The sequence below is a fragment of the Petromyzon marinus genome, chromosome 70 (genome assembly GCF_048934315.1).
Source record: "Petromyzon marinus isolate PM22_M1 ecotype Great Lakes invasive population chromosome 70, UKy_Petmar_22M1.pri1.0, whole genome shotgun sequence".
Taxonomy (NCBI): domain Eukaryota; kingdom Metazoa; phylum Chordata; class Hyperoartia; order Petromyzontiformes; family Petromyzontidae; genus Petromyzon; species Petromyzon marinus.
The window spans coordinates 5364866-5379865 of record NC_133736.1 but is presented as its reverse complement, the minus strand read 5'-3'; the positions used below and the strand labels follow the sequence as shown (position 1 = coordinate 5379865).

Sequence of the window (15000 nt, the reverse complement as noted above, 5' to 3'; positions counted from 1 at the left end):
ACAAAACGATTCGTGCATCGCAAAAAAACAATTCGTGGATCGAACTGAACAGATCGCGGATCGAAAGAGACGATTCCTGGATTTAAAGAGACGATTAGTGGATCGAATTAAAAGCCGCTGGGTCGACGCTGATTGGCCACCACTGGGGCATGGAAAACATCGATTTGTCATTGATCCCGCCACGGAATCCCATTCTTTATCCTGTCACGGGGGTGGGGAGTGGGGGTGTTGGTCCCGCTTACAATTATATAGAGCAGGGCTGGGGAACGCCCGGCCCGCGGGCCGTGTGAGGCCCGCGGGCCGCGTGAAGCCTCCAAAACCATTTGGGTCTCGAAATTCAATAAATGTAGGAGAGCAAAAGCCTGGCCAAAGCGGTCGCGAGTAGCAGCAGCAGCAGCATCGTCGTCGGTACCGGCTAACATCATCACCACGCCTCGCCAGAGAGAATCGGTTCCAGCTCATCGCATTAGGGGAGGGGGGGCGAGTTAATGAAACGTTTGACCAAATATAACGGGGCTAATTTTTAAGTTGAGCATTTTGTATGGCCCGCGAATGACGTTTTATAAATATCCAAATGGCCCTCGGCAGAAAAAAAGGTTTTTTCCCCAGCCCCCCTGATAAGAGAGATCACTGTCCCATGTACAATCTGGGCAAAAACTCGTGTGCCGTCAGACCCTCCACCACCCGACAAACAATGAAACCATCCATGATAGAGGTCTTTTTGGGGAGTTAGATCGCGTCGATGTATGAATGTTGTGTCGTTAAACCCGCCACCACCCGACACAGCCAACTGGTAAGGGTTGTCGCGTGAACAGAACGTGGACGATTCGTCACTAGTACAGCACTTTAGTGTGTAGTGTATAGTGTAGTGTATAGTGTTGTGTATAGTGTAGTGTATAGTAGTGTAGTGTATAGTAGTGTAGTGTATAGTGTAGTGTATAGTGTAGTGTATAGTAGTGGAGTGTATAGTGTAGTGTATAATAGTGTATAGTAGTGTAGTGTATAGTGTAGTGTATAGTGTAGTGTATAGCGTAGTGTATAGTAGTGTAGTTTATAGTGTATAGTAGTGTATAGTGTAGTGTGTAGTGTGCTAGTAGTGTATAGTGTAGTGTATAGTGTAGTGTATAGTGTAGTGTACTAGTAGTGTATAGTGTAGTGTATAGTGTTGTGTATAGTGTAGTGTATAGCGTAGTGTATAGTAGTGTAGTGTATAGTGTAGTGTATAGTGTAGCGTATAGTGTAGTGCATAGTAGTGTATAGCAGTGTAGTGTATAGTGTAGTGTACTTGTAGTGTATAGTGTAGTGTATAGTGTAGTGTATAGTGGAGTATACTAGTACAGCACTAGTGTGTAGTGTATAGTGTAGTGTATAGTGTAGTGTATAGTAGAGTGTAGTGTATGGTGTAGTGTATAGCGTAGTGTATAGTGGAGTATAGTGTAGTGTATAGTGTAGTGTACTAGTACAGCACTAATGTATAGTGTAGTGTATAGTGTAGTGTACTAGTACAGCACTAGTGTATAGTGTAGTGTATAGTGTAGTGTATAGTAGTGTATAGTGTAGTGTATAGTGTAGTATACTAGTACAGCACTAGTGTATAGTGTAGTGTATAGTGCAGCACTAGTGTATAGTGTAGTGTATAGTGTAGTGTATAGTGCAGCACTAGTGTATAGTATAGTGTAGTGTACTAGTACAGCACTAGTTTATAGTGTAGTGTATAGTGTAGTGTATAGAATAGTGTATAGTGTAGTGTATAGTGTAGTGTACTAGTACAGCACTAGTGTATAGTGTGTAGTGTAGTGTACTAGTACAGCACTAGTGTATAGTGTAGTGTATAGTGCAGTGTATTAGTACACCACTAGTACAGCACTAGTGTATAGTGTAATGTATAATGCAGTATACTAGTACAGCACTAGTACAGCACTAGTGTATAGTGTAGTGTAGTGTGTAGTGCATAGTGTAGTATACTAGTACAGCACTAGACAGCACACCGGTGTTGGAGAGCCAAGCCACAACATTTACAAACAACACACCGGTGTGCTGTATTAGTATACTACACTATACACTACACTATACACTACACTATACACTACACTATACACTACACTATACACTACACTATACACTAGTGATGTACTAGTGCTGTACTAGTATACTACATTATACACTACACTATACACTAGTGCTGTACTAGTATACTACACTATACACTACACACTACACTACACACTACACTATACACTAGTGCTGTACTAGTATACTACATTATACACTACACTATACACTAGTGCTGTGCTAGTATACTACACTATACACTACACTATACACTACACTATACACTGCACTATACACTACTAGTACACTACACTATACACTCCACTATACACTACACTATACACTACACTATACACTAGTGCTGTACTAGTGATCTACTAGTATATTACACTACACTATACACTACACTATAGTGCTGTGCTAGTGACGAATCGTCCACGTTCTGTTCACGTGACAACCCTTACTAGTTGGCTGTGTCGGGTGGTGGCGGGTTTTAACGACACAACATTCATACACCGACACGATCTAACCCCCCCCCCACCAACCAAAAAAAAAACCTCCTCTATCATTGATGATCTTGGTCGCGAATACCCGCTACGTGTTAAACTAACAAACCCATAATCCCGGGCCTTTCGCTACGGTCACGTAGATAGGTTCCAGGAACAAAACTAACAACGAACCAAAATAATAACAACGAACGAACTACGGGCGTCGTCCTGGACACGGCCGCTTTGCGTTGCGATCGAAACGTCGTTCTTCTGTTATTCTCTTTGGAAGCCCATCCACGTGGCTTCGCCGAAAGACACAAGAATATTAACTCCCCGCGTTCACCAAAGCTTCAAGTCAACGTTTAATAAACCCATCATACCCTCTCTCCCCCCCCCCTAAACCCAGCATCGCATCGGTGGATTCAGCCGGTGGAACGCCCCGCTACGAACCCGTTAGAGACACCAAGTTCGATTCCCGCTCACGTCCAGCACCGGTGACGATTGTCTGGCACCGGTCCGGGGCCTCCCCCTAGGTCAACTCGGCCTCAAAAACGAGTTTGCTGGCGGGCGGTGTGTAGTTAAACATCAGCCACTGGGGGAGAGACAAAGGCGGCCGGGCGTGGTGGTTGCTCGCCACCCACCCCCCCTCGCGTGCCACAGCGCCGGTAGCCTTCATAGGCGCTGCTGCTACCCGCTAACAGCACTTGCCCCTACAGCCTGTTAGAGGCTACACGGGGGATCTTTGTCTGTGTATAGGTGCTGCTGCTACTCGCTAACAGCACTTGGCCCTACAGCCTGTTAGAGGCTACACGGGGGACCTTTGTCTGTGTATAGGTGCTGCTGCTACCCGCTAACAGCACTTGCCCCTACAGTCTGTTAGATGCTACACGGGGGATCTTTGTCTGTGTATAGGTGCTGCTGCTAACCGCTAACAGCACTTGCCCCTACAGCCTGTTAGAGGCTACACGGGGGATCTTTGTCTGTGTATAGGCGCTGCTGCTACTCGCTAACAGCACTTGCCCCTACAGCCTGTTAGAGGCTACACGGGGGATCTTTGTCTGTGTATAGGTGCTGCTGCTACCCGCTAACAGCACTTGCCCCTACAGTCGGTGAAGGCTACACGGGGGGGAGGTCTTTGATCTTTGGGGTGGGTGGGTGAGTGAGTGAGCGGGTGAGTGAGCGGATGAGTGAGCAGGTGAGCGAGTGGGTGAGTGGGTCAGTGAGCGGGTGGGTGAGCAGGTGAGCGAGTGGGTGAGCGGGTGGGTCAGTGAGTGGGTGAGCGGGTGAGCGAGCGGGTGAGCGGGTCAGTGAGCGGGTGAGCGGGTGAGCGAGCGAGTGAGCGAGTGGGTGAGCGAGTGGGTGAGTGGGAGTCGCTTCCCGGTGAGTCAAGCCGTAACGACCGGCACGTCACCGTCACGACGTCCCCTCCCCCCCCCGTCCCCGCGTGGACAACTTCCTCCGGTTTATTTTTCGCCGCGCGGTCGGGTGGTGGAGGGGTCCGACGACACAACTCCCCTGGGACGGCCTACCCCAGCAGCCCAGCCCTCACCGCGAGTGGTGGCCAAACTGTGGGCCATGAGGCCACACCGTGAGGCCGCACCGAGGGCCGTGAGGCCACACCGAGGGCCGCGTCCCTGCACTCCGAGGGCGTCCCCACCGGTACGGCCACCGCTGCCGTCCTCGTCAACCAATCACGGCGAGGGGGAATCGATCTGCCGCTAGACGGGCCGCCAGGTCACCAGGTCACCGGGTCACTGGGTCACCAGGTCACCGGGTCCCTGGGTCACCAGGTAACTCGATTACCAGGTCACCATGTCACTTGGTCTCTGGGTCACCATGTCACTGGGTCACCATGTAACTGGGTCACCAGGTCACCATGTAACTGGGTCTCTGGGTCACCATGTCACTGGGTCACCATGTCACCATGTCACTGGGTCACCATGTAACTGGGTATCTGGGTCACCATGCCACTGGGTCACCAGGTCACTGGATATCTGGGTCACCATGCCACTTGGTCTCTGGGTTACATGTCACTGGGTCTCTGGGTCACCATGTCACTGGGTCTCTGGATCACCAGGTAACTGGGTCACTGGGTCACCATGTCACTGGGTCACCAAGTCTCTGGGTCACCAAGTCTTTGGGTCACCAGGTAACTGGGTCTCTGGGTCACCATGTCACTGGGTCTCTGGGTCACCATGTAACTGGGTCTCTGGGTCACCATGTCACTGGGTCACCATGTAACTGGGTCAACAGGTCACCATGTCACTGGGTCTCTGGGTCACCATGTCACTGGGTCACCAAGTCTCTGGGTCACCAAGTCTCTGGGTCACCATGTAACTGGGTCAACAGGTCACCATGTCACTGGGTCACCATGTAACTGGGTCAACAGGTCACCATGTCACTGGGTCTCTGGGTCACCATGTCACTGGGTCACCAGGTCACCATATAACTGGGTCTCTGGGTCACCATGTCACTGGGTCACCATGTCACTGGGTCACCAGGTCACCATGTAACTGGGTCTCTGGGTCACCATGTCACTGGGTCTTTGGGTCACCATGTCACTGGGTCACCAAGTCTCTGGGTCACCAAGTCTCTGGGTCACCAGGTAACTGGGTCTCTGGGTCACCATGTCACTGGGTCACCAAGTCTCTGGGTCACCAAGTCTCTAGGTCACCAGGTAACTGGGTCTCTGGGTCACCATGTCACTGGGTCTCTGAGTCACCAGGTAACTGGGTCACTGGGTCACCATGTCACTGGGTCACCAAGTCTCTGGGTCACCAAGTCTCTGGGTCACCAGGTAACTGGGTCTCTGGGTCACCATGTCACTGGGTCTCTGGGTCACCATGTCACTGGGTCACCATGTAACTGGGTCACCAGGTCACCATGTAACTGGGTCTCTGGGTCACCATGTCACTGGGTCACCATGTCACCATGTCACTGGGTCACCATGTAACTGGGTATCTGGGTCACCGTGTCACTGGGTCACTGGGTCACCATGTCACTGGGTATCTGGGTCACCATGTCACTGGGTCACCATGTCACCATGTCACTGGGTCACCATGTAACTGGGTATCTGGGTCACCGTGTCACTGGGTCACTGGGTCACCATGTCACTGGGTATCTGGGTCACCATGTCACTGGGCCACCATGTAACTGGGTATCTGGGTCACCATGTCACTGGGTCACCATGTAACTGGGTATCTGGGTCACCGTGTCACTGGGTCACCATGTAACTGGGTATCTGGGTCACCGTGTCACTGGGTCACTATGTCATCAGGTCACTGGGTCTCTGGCACCGGGTCACCGGGTCACCAGGTCTACTGTCGCGCCTCGATCAGCTTGTTGCTGAACGCGAGCGCGACGTCGGCTCGGCGCACCGCAGCCGGCGCCGCCTGGGCCCCACCGCCGTCGCCACCAACGGCACCACCGGCACCAACGGCACCACCGGCACCGCCACCGGCACCACCGGCACCGCCGCCGGCACCAACGGCACCGCCCTCCTTGAGGCCGTTCTCCTTGGCCCGTCCCGGTGTGGGGGTGGCCGCATCTTTCTCCGACCGGGCGGTGGCGCCAGTGGAACCCCCGGCGCTCGCAGAGGGGGCAGTGGCACTCGCGTTGGGGTTGGCACCGCCGCCGTTGACACCGCCGGCGTCGACGCCGGCGCTGGCACCACCGGCGTTGGCACCGCCGGTGCCGGCGCCGGCACCACCGGCGTTGGCACCACCGGCGCTGGCACCACCGGCGCCGGCACCACCGGCGTTGACACCACCGGCGTTGACACCACCGGCGACGCCAACGCCGGCGCTGGCACCGCCGGCGTTGGCGTCTCCGCTGGGCGCCGTCTTCACGACGGCGCCGCCGCCGGCGCCCCCGTGCGCTTTGGCTCCCGTTCTGCCGGTTGCCGAGTCGCGAGCGCCGGACTTGGCCACGTGGGCCGTGCCGGCCCTGCCTCTCTTGTGGGCGGCGGTGGCGGCGGCGGCGGCGGCGGCGGTGGCGGCGGTGCCAGGAGGCTTCTTGTCCGTTTTCTCGGCCTGAGCAGAGTTTGCCAAAAAAAAAAACTCAATGTTTTTGCCCCGTCACCATCTGAGGAAGGGCAACTGCCCGAAACGCACACCACGAGATAAAGATCCCCCGTGTAGCATTCACTGAGTGTTTGGGCAAGTGGTGTTAGCACCACGCACAGCCGGCCACCTTTGTCTCTCCCCAGTAAGGATGTTTACACACCACCACCACCGGGTACTCATTTGAGGCCGAGTTGACATAAGAGAGGGTGGTGGTGGTGGTGGTGGTGGTGGTGGTGGTGGCCGTGAGCGGAGATGACCCTTTGACCTTGCAACCTCGCAACGTGCACTCAACGAGCAAGCGTCACCACCACCACCTCCATCACGACCACCACTACTACCACCACCACCACCTCATTCGCCACCACCACTACCTCCACCACCACCTCCACCACCTCCCCCTTCATCACCACCACCACCACTACCATCACCACCACCTCCATCACCACCACCTCTACTACCACCACCTCCACCTCCATCACGTCCACTACCACCACCACCACCACGACCACTACCACCACCTCCATCACCACCACCACCTCCATCACCACCACCTCCAAAACCGCTACCTCCACTACCTTCAACTACTTCCACCACCACCTCCATCACCAACACCCCCTCCACCACCTCCAATACCACCACCACCTCCACCACCACCTCCACCACCACTACCTCCATCACCACCACCACAACCACCACCACTGCGAACACCACCACAACCCCCTCCATCACAACCACCACTACCTCCACCACCACCTCCACTACCTCCACCAACACCACCACCTCCATCAGTACCACCCCCTCCACCTCCACCACCTCCACTACCACCACCACCACTACCTCCACCACCTCCACTACCACCACTACCTCCACCACCTCCAACAACAACCGTCATTCGCCACTACGTGGCAGTGACGTCACCACGACGCTTGTGCCAGGCTATGTGTACGTTGAGGCCAGGTGAAGTGTCGAACGCCCGCTGGCAGGAGGTCACTGGGCAGACGCAGGTGCCACGGGATGACTGGCTGAAATGACCGAGATGACCGGCTGATGCACCACCTGTGCCCCCTACTGTGCCAACTGGCTGTGCTTTAGCCACCCGGTGCTATGCTCATTGTTATGAGCGTCGCTCATCCGCCCTGTGTTGTTGTTGGAGGGCGACTGCCTCCAATTGCCCAGTAGCATCCTTCACGAGCCTCCTCCATAGAGGCCGATCTTGACACCGCTGGTACTAGTCATCGGCAAGTCCACTCAGCTCCACGTCCTCCCGTACCACATCACTTCATCTCTTCTCCAGTCCATGCCGCGCCCGTTTAGCCCCCTCTATCTGGCCGAACAAAAGCTGTTTAGGCATGCGGTGGCTGAGCATGCGGGCTACATGACCCAGCCAATGCAGCCGTATCTGCCGGAGGAGCTCACCAATGGGACTTTGTCCAGATCTTTCAAGGATTTGTGAGTTGCTCACACAATTCAGCCTGGTTAAACCCAGGATGGATCGTAGGCAGGCCAGCCTAAATGTTTCTAACTGGCGAAGATGTTCCATTAGGGGGGGTCCACGTTTCGCAAGCATAGAGAAGGGAGGGCATGACTGTGGCCGAGAAGACCTGAAGCTTAGTGCAGAGCGACAGACCAGGTAGCTTCTACACAGCGTTACGCAACCGATGAAAAGATATTGCCGCTCGACTGATTCGGAGTGAGACCTCTGCTGTTAAACTGGAGCCAGTCATAAGCACACTGCCCAGGTATGGGAAACTCTCCACTCTCTCCACAACTGCCCCATCACCGATTGGGAGTTGTGGGGGTGGAGTGTCCGATGGTACAAAATACCCAGGCAGGTGCTTAGTTTTGGTGGGGCTGATGGTAAGGAACCACCTCTTAGTGGCACGCTCCAGTCTCAGCAGCAGCGTCTCCAACTCCTCCTCTGAATGAATAGCTATTACCAAATCATCAGCATGCATAACGTGGTTGAGCAATAGGGAGCCATCCCTTGACCGCGCCCGGGCATCGATCAGCCTCCCATTATATCTGTACCATATGGAGATTCCCCCGGTACAGCTATCGAACGCTTCACGAACTACGTGGTCAAAATAGATGTTAAATAATGTGGGAGCCAGAGGACATCCCTGTCGCACCCCAAGGTGTACAGCGAATGGCTCTGACTCCCGGCCATGTAGTTTTACCTGGGCCCGCTCACCATCATGAAGGTCCTTAATGATCGTGAGCAGAGGGTCAGGTACTCCAAAAGCACGAAGAACAACCCAGAGCCCAGGCCTACCGATGGTATCATAGGCCTTGACCAGGTCAATAAAGCAGAGATATAGGTCTTGTTGGAATTCCCTACACCTCTGCTGTAGCAGACGGACAGAAAATATGGCATCTGTGCAGGACCGCCCTTTCCTGAAACCGCATTGGGGCTCCGCATGCCTCTCCTCAGCGTGCCTGGCAAGGCGATGTTGAATAATTCTTGCCACGACCTTTCCCGGCACACTGAGGAGTGAGATGCCCCTGTAGTTGGTACAGTCTGTGCGGTCCCCCTTCTTAAAAAGGGGGACCACCAGGGCATCCTTCCAATCCTGCGGAACCCGTCCTGTGGTCCAGACTGTTGTTATAATGTCATATAGGGCAGTCTGTGCACAAACGCCGCCCTCCCTCAGCATTTCGCTTGGGAGATCATCTCTGCCCGCTGCCTTTCCTGGTCTCAGACTCCAGATCGCCTTCAATACTTCCTCAACAGATGGCACCTCAGCCAGCCATTCACAGGGGTTGACTTCTTCCAATATTTGAGGCACCGCAGCCTCAGCAGGGTCATCTTCACTTTGTGCCACGATGTTTTCCTGGCTGAGGGATTTTCCCTCCCCCAGGACCTCACAGAAATGCTCAGCAAATCTGCAAACCTGTTCCTGGGGGTCGGAGATTGGGTCACCGTTTTTTCCCCTAATGATGGTACTAGGTGTGGCGCTGCAGATTACTTTTTTGATGGAGTTAAGTAGAGATTTGTGATCACGGGCCACTGAGGCAGACTCCATCTCCTCAGCAACCCGCGACCACCACCCATCCTTGCAGCGCCTCACGGCTCTCCGAACCTCCGAGCGAAGGCTGCGGTAAGCCTCCTCATTCTCTGACGTGGGAATCTGTAGCCGATGACAGTGGGCCTGTCGCTTTTTCTCAACCATCCTGAACACCTCCTCTGTCAGCTAGGGTCTCTGGGGAGGTCTGGACCGCGTACCCAAAGCAGCCATTGCAGCTCCATGAGTCACAGTACTAAACCTCGCCCATTTACCCTCGACATCAAGAGGAGTCGGGGACGATGCCAATCCCAGCCGCAAGCGATGATGAAATTCTCGCTTGCAACTTTCATCAGATAACTGAAACCAGGCCACTTTAGGTTGGAATGGGGTCCTGGGTGTACACCCACCACCAGAGTGGAAGAATGGCAGGTGCATCTTACAGATGACTAGTCGATGGTCAGAGGGCAGATCAGCTCCATAGTAGGTCCTGGTGTCAAGGACATGGGCTCGCATCCGCCGGTCCGTCACTATGTAGTCCAGCAGATGTTCTTGCTTGGACCCGGCATGCATCCATGATGTTGTGTGGATGCGCCGATGCCGGAACAGCGTGTTGGTAATTACAAGCCCATGGGCTGGACAAAAATCTAGCAGCCTCCTACCGTTGTTATTGAGCTGATCTGGCCCATGCCCTCTAATCACTCCAGACCAGGTGCCAGTATCATGACCAACTCGGGCATTGAAGTCACCCAACATGATGACTCTATCCCGAGGGGCCACTTTAGCCAGCACCTGTGACAAGAGGTCATAGAAGGCATCTGACTCATCGGCTTTGCCTGCATCCCTCCACGGATGTTCATCTTCGGTGGGGGCATAAGTAACCACGACCACCATTCCTCGCCTCCGGTTGATGGGAAGGCGAGCCCAAAGTATCCTGGGGCTTACAGCTTCCCACACCTCACCGCCACGCTCCCACACCCCCTTCATTCTTTTGTTCAAAAGAAGAGCCACACCCTGTTGTTTGGCAGTCTGCTGCCCCGAGTAGAGGACTGTCCACCCCTCATGGTGGCAGGAGCCAGAGCCGGTCCACCGGACCTCCTGAATGCCACATAGATCCAGGCGGAACCGGTCCAGCTCCCGACAGAGGAGTGGCAGCCTCTCCTCCGCAGTGAGCGTTCGAACATTCCACGTGGCCATCCGTAGTGGTTTTTCGTTGTTTCTGGAGGAGCCCCGAGGGTAGATATGCAATCTCCTCGCTCCGCCAATTGAGATTTGGCCAGGAGACGTCATAGACGCCTGGCCCCCCGGGGCCTCCGGCACAAGCTTATTAGTTATATACTTAATTCGCGGTTTAGTGGTAATTAATTGAAGGTGGAGGGATTACCAGCCCCTCGCACCCATCCAGAGCCCCCGTTTAGCCCCTGTGGTGGACACATATGCCATGAGGGGAGGAGCCAATCACAATTGGACCTCCCCCCACAGCACTGTCCACGACAGAGTTGCCCGTCCGGCACCTCCACCAACACCACCACCTCTATCACCACCACCACTACCTCCACCAACACCACCACCACTACTACCACTACCTCCACCAACACCACCACTACCTCCACCACCACCACTACCAACACCACCACTACCACTACCTCCACCACCACCTCTATCACCACCACCACTACCTCCACCAACACCACCACTACCACTACCTCCACCACCACCTCTATCACCACCACCACTACCTCCACCAACACTACCACTACCTCCACCAACACCACCACCTCTATCACCACCACTACTACCTCCACCAACACCACCACCTCTATCACCACCACAACCTCTATCACCACCACCAACACCTCTATCACCACCACCATCTCTATCACCACCACCACTACCTCCACCAACACCTCTATCACCACCACCACCACCCCCTCCATCCACCTCCACCACGTCCACCACCTCCACTACCACCACCTCCACTACCACCACCACCACTACCACCACCACCACTACCACCTCTATCACCACCACCACTACCACCACCACCACTACCACCACCACCAACACCACCACCACTACCACCACCACCACCAACACCACCACCACTACCACCACCACCACCACCACCTCACCTTGTTCACTTTTCTGGCACCGGCCCCCCCGGCCCCCCCAGCCTTCCCGAGTGGCCGTCGATTCCCTGTGGCCCCCTTGGCTCCCTCCTTGGCTCCCTCCTTGGCGCCCTCCTTGGCTCCCTCCTTGGCTCCCTCCTTGGCTCCCTCCTTGGCGCCCTCCCTGGGCGTCCCGCGGGCCCCTCCGGCCCTTGACAAGCGGTCAGCGGCCCGCTTGGCGATGGCGGAGGACGAGGCCCTGGCCGCGGCTGACCCCGCGTGGTGGAGGCCGTTGTGGTTGTTGTGGCCGGAGATTCCGGAACCGCCGGCGCCGCCGCCGGCGCCGGCGGCGGCCACAGGATGAGGAGGAGGATGAGGAGGAGGAGGATGAGGAGGCTCGAAGGGCGACTTGAAGACGGGGTGGAGTTTGAGAGGCCGGCACGGAGCGGCCGCCGAGGGGTCCGGCCACAGGCGGAACTGGGCCCTGCGGAGACGAGAGGTCAGAGGCCACCACGCAGTGGCGAGTTCGTTCACACGTCCAGCGCGATGGTGCTGGTGGCGGCCATGATGATGACGACGATGATGATGTTGATGACGATGATGACGATAATGATGTTGATGACGATGATGACGATGGCGACCATGATGATGACGACGATGACAGTGACGATGGTGACGATGATGACGACGATGATGACGATAATGATATTGATGATGATGACGACGATGACGACCATGATGACGACGATGACGACGACGATGTTGATGACAATGATGATAATGGCGACCATGATGATGACGACGATGACGACCATGATGACGACCATGATGGCGACGATGACGACGACGATGATGATGACGATGATGACGATGATGACCACGATGACAATGCTGATGATGACGATGATGACGACAATGATGACGACGGTGATGATGACAATGATGGTGATGACGATGACGACAATGATGATGATGACGATGCCGACGATGACGACGATGATAACGACGATGACGACGACAACGATGATGATGACGATGATGACGACGACAACGATGATGACGATGATGACGACGACAACGATGATGACGATGATGACGACGACGATGATGATGACGATGATGACGACAACGATGATGACGATGATGACGACGACGACGACGATGATGACGACGATGATGATGATGACGACGATGATGACAACGACGACAACGATGATGACGACAATGACGACGATGATGACGACGACAATGACGACGACGACAATGATGACGACGATGACGACAATGATGATGATGACGACGATGATGACGACGATGATGACGACGATGACGACAATGATGACGACGATGATGACGACGATGACGACAATGATGATGATGACGACAACAATCGCAATGATGACGACGATGACGATCATTTGAGGAGTCTCAAGGCTCTCCACTGATGGAGAGATCGGCCACGTTTTTCGCAATGTATTGAGAGTTATTTTTTTCTTTCAAAACACCGTATGTATCGATATTTATTATATATATTTTACACCAGTTTTGTATTGATAATTATAAAAAAAAATTACAACAGTTTATGTATTGATAATTATTTTTGTTACAACAGTTTTGTATTGATAGTTATTTTTTTTACAACAGTTTATGTATTAATAATTATAATTTTTTACAACAGTTTGTGTATTGATAATTATTATTTTTTCAACAACCACAAAAATCTGAATACGCATTTATTAACATTCTTCTTTTATGAAAATATGCATTCTCAATAATAATAATGTAATTCGATCATTAATAATTTTAATAATAAAATTATCATTAATAATTTTAATAATAAAATTATTAATGATCATCCTTTGTACATTTATTTTTGACCAATTCTTTCGGGTTTTTTTTTTAACAAGCACAAGTTTCAGAGCAATGCATTATATTTTTTTAAATAAAAATTATTTGCCAACCACAACTTTGTGAACATTTATTTTGTCCCGTAATCGTTTGGCAACAATTATTTATTTAGGCATATTCCTTCTGTATGTATTACTTTATTATTCATCTCTACGAGAATTCGTCATCTCGGAAGCCCAGAATCAGAATGTTTCAAAACACACAGCATCTGTATTCACGAATCCGATGATCTATGAAGCTCTTACGCGAACACGACCCAGGTGCAACGTTTAACCACCGTAGACGATGCTGCTGCTACTGCTGCTGCTGGCGCTGCGTGGCGTAGCCTAGGGAGGGGGGCACCCCCAGCGGCAGCTGTCCCCGTGTGACACACTCACAGCGCGATCGTCAACGCAGGAAGACGCTGCTGCTGCTGCTGCTGCTGTTTCACAGACGCAGCACCAGCAGCTGCGGTGGTTTCACAGTCAGGGGGTGGCGATGATTACTGCTGCGTGGCGTAGCCTAGGGGGGCACCCCCAGCGGCAGCTTGCTTCGCTTTAAGGCCACGTGAAGAAGAAGTATCGGAGGTCACGGGACAGACCCAGCAGGTGCCGTGGGTGGGGTTGACTGTTTGAGATGACGGACTGCCGGGGCCAAGCGCTGTTAGTAGCGAGCAGCAGCAGCAGCAGCTGCCGATGAAGGCTACCGGCACCTGTGTGCACGCCAAGGGGGGTGGGTGGCCAGCAACCACGCCCGGCCGCCTTTGTCTCTCCCCCAGTATGGGGGATGTTTAACTACACGGCCACAGCGCCAGCTACTCATTTGAGGCTGAGTCGACCTGGAGGGAGGAGTGCCCCGTGAACGGGTTCAGACAATCGTCGCTGGCGTTGGTGGCCGAACTTGGGGCCCGCCGGGTTCGTAGCGCAGCGTTGCCCGCTAACCCGCTACTCGTCTAGTGCTCCCTGTGCACGTGCACACACACGTACACACACGTGCACACACACACACACGTGCACGCACACACACGGGCACACACACACGTGCACACACACACGTGCACACACACACGTGCACACACACACACGTGCACACACACACGTGCACACACACACACACACGTGCACACACACACACACACACACGTGCACACACACACACACACACGTGCACACACACACACGTGCACACACACACACGTACACACACACACACACACGGGCACACACACACACGTGCACACACACACACACGTACACACACACACACGTGCACACACACACACGTGCACACACACACACGTGCACACACACACGTGCACACACACACGCACGTGCACACACACACGTGCACACACGCGCACGTGCACACACACACACACACACGTGCACACACACACACA

General features: G+C 53.7%; 1 protein-coding gene across 1 annotated transcript in view; it reads right to left on the bottom strand.

The window, feature by feature from the left end:
- LOC116957115 (uncharacterized) overlaps nucleotides 1-15000 on the bottom strand; it is a 33831-nt gene that overhangs the window by 350 nt on the left and 18481 nt on the right. Inside the window, exons 4-5 of the mRNA XM_032979077.2 lie at nucleotides 11739-12198; nucleotides 1-6571 (exon numbers count right to left, since the gene is read on the bottom strand). The exon at nucleotides 1-6571 is cut by the window's left edge and continues 350 nt beyond it. Of these exons, the coding sequence (XP_032834968.1) occupies nucleotides 5858-6571; nucleotides 11739-12198 (1174 nt within the window). The 3' untranslated portion in view covers nucleotides 1-5857. The remainder of the gene's footprint in view (nucleotides 6572-11738; nucleotides 12199-15000) is intronic.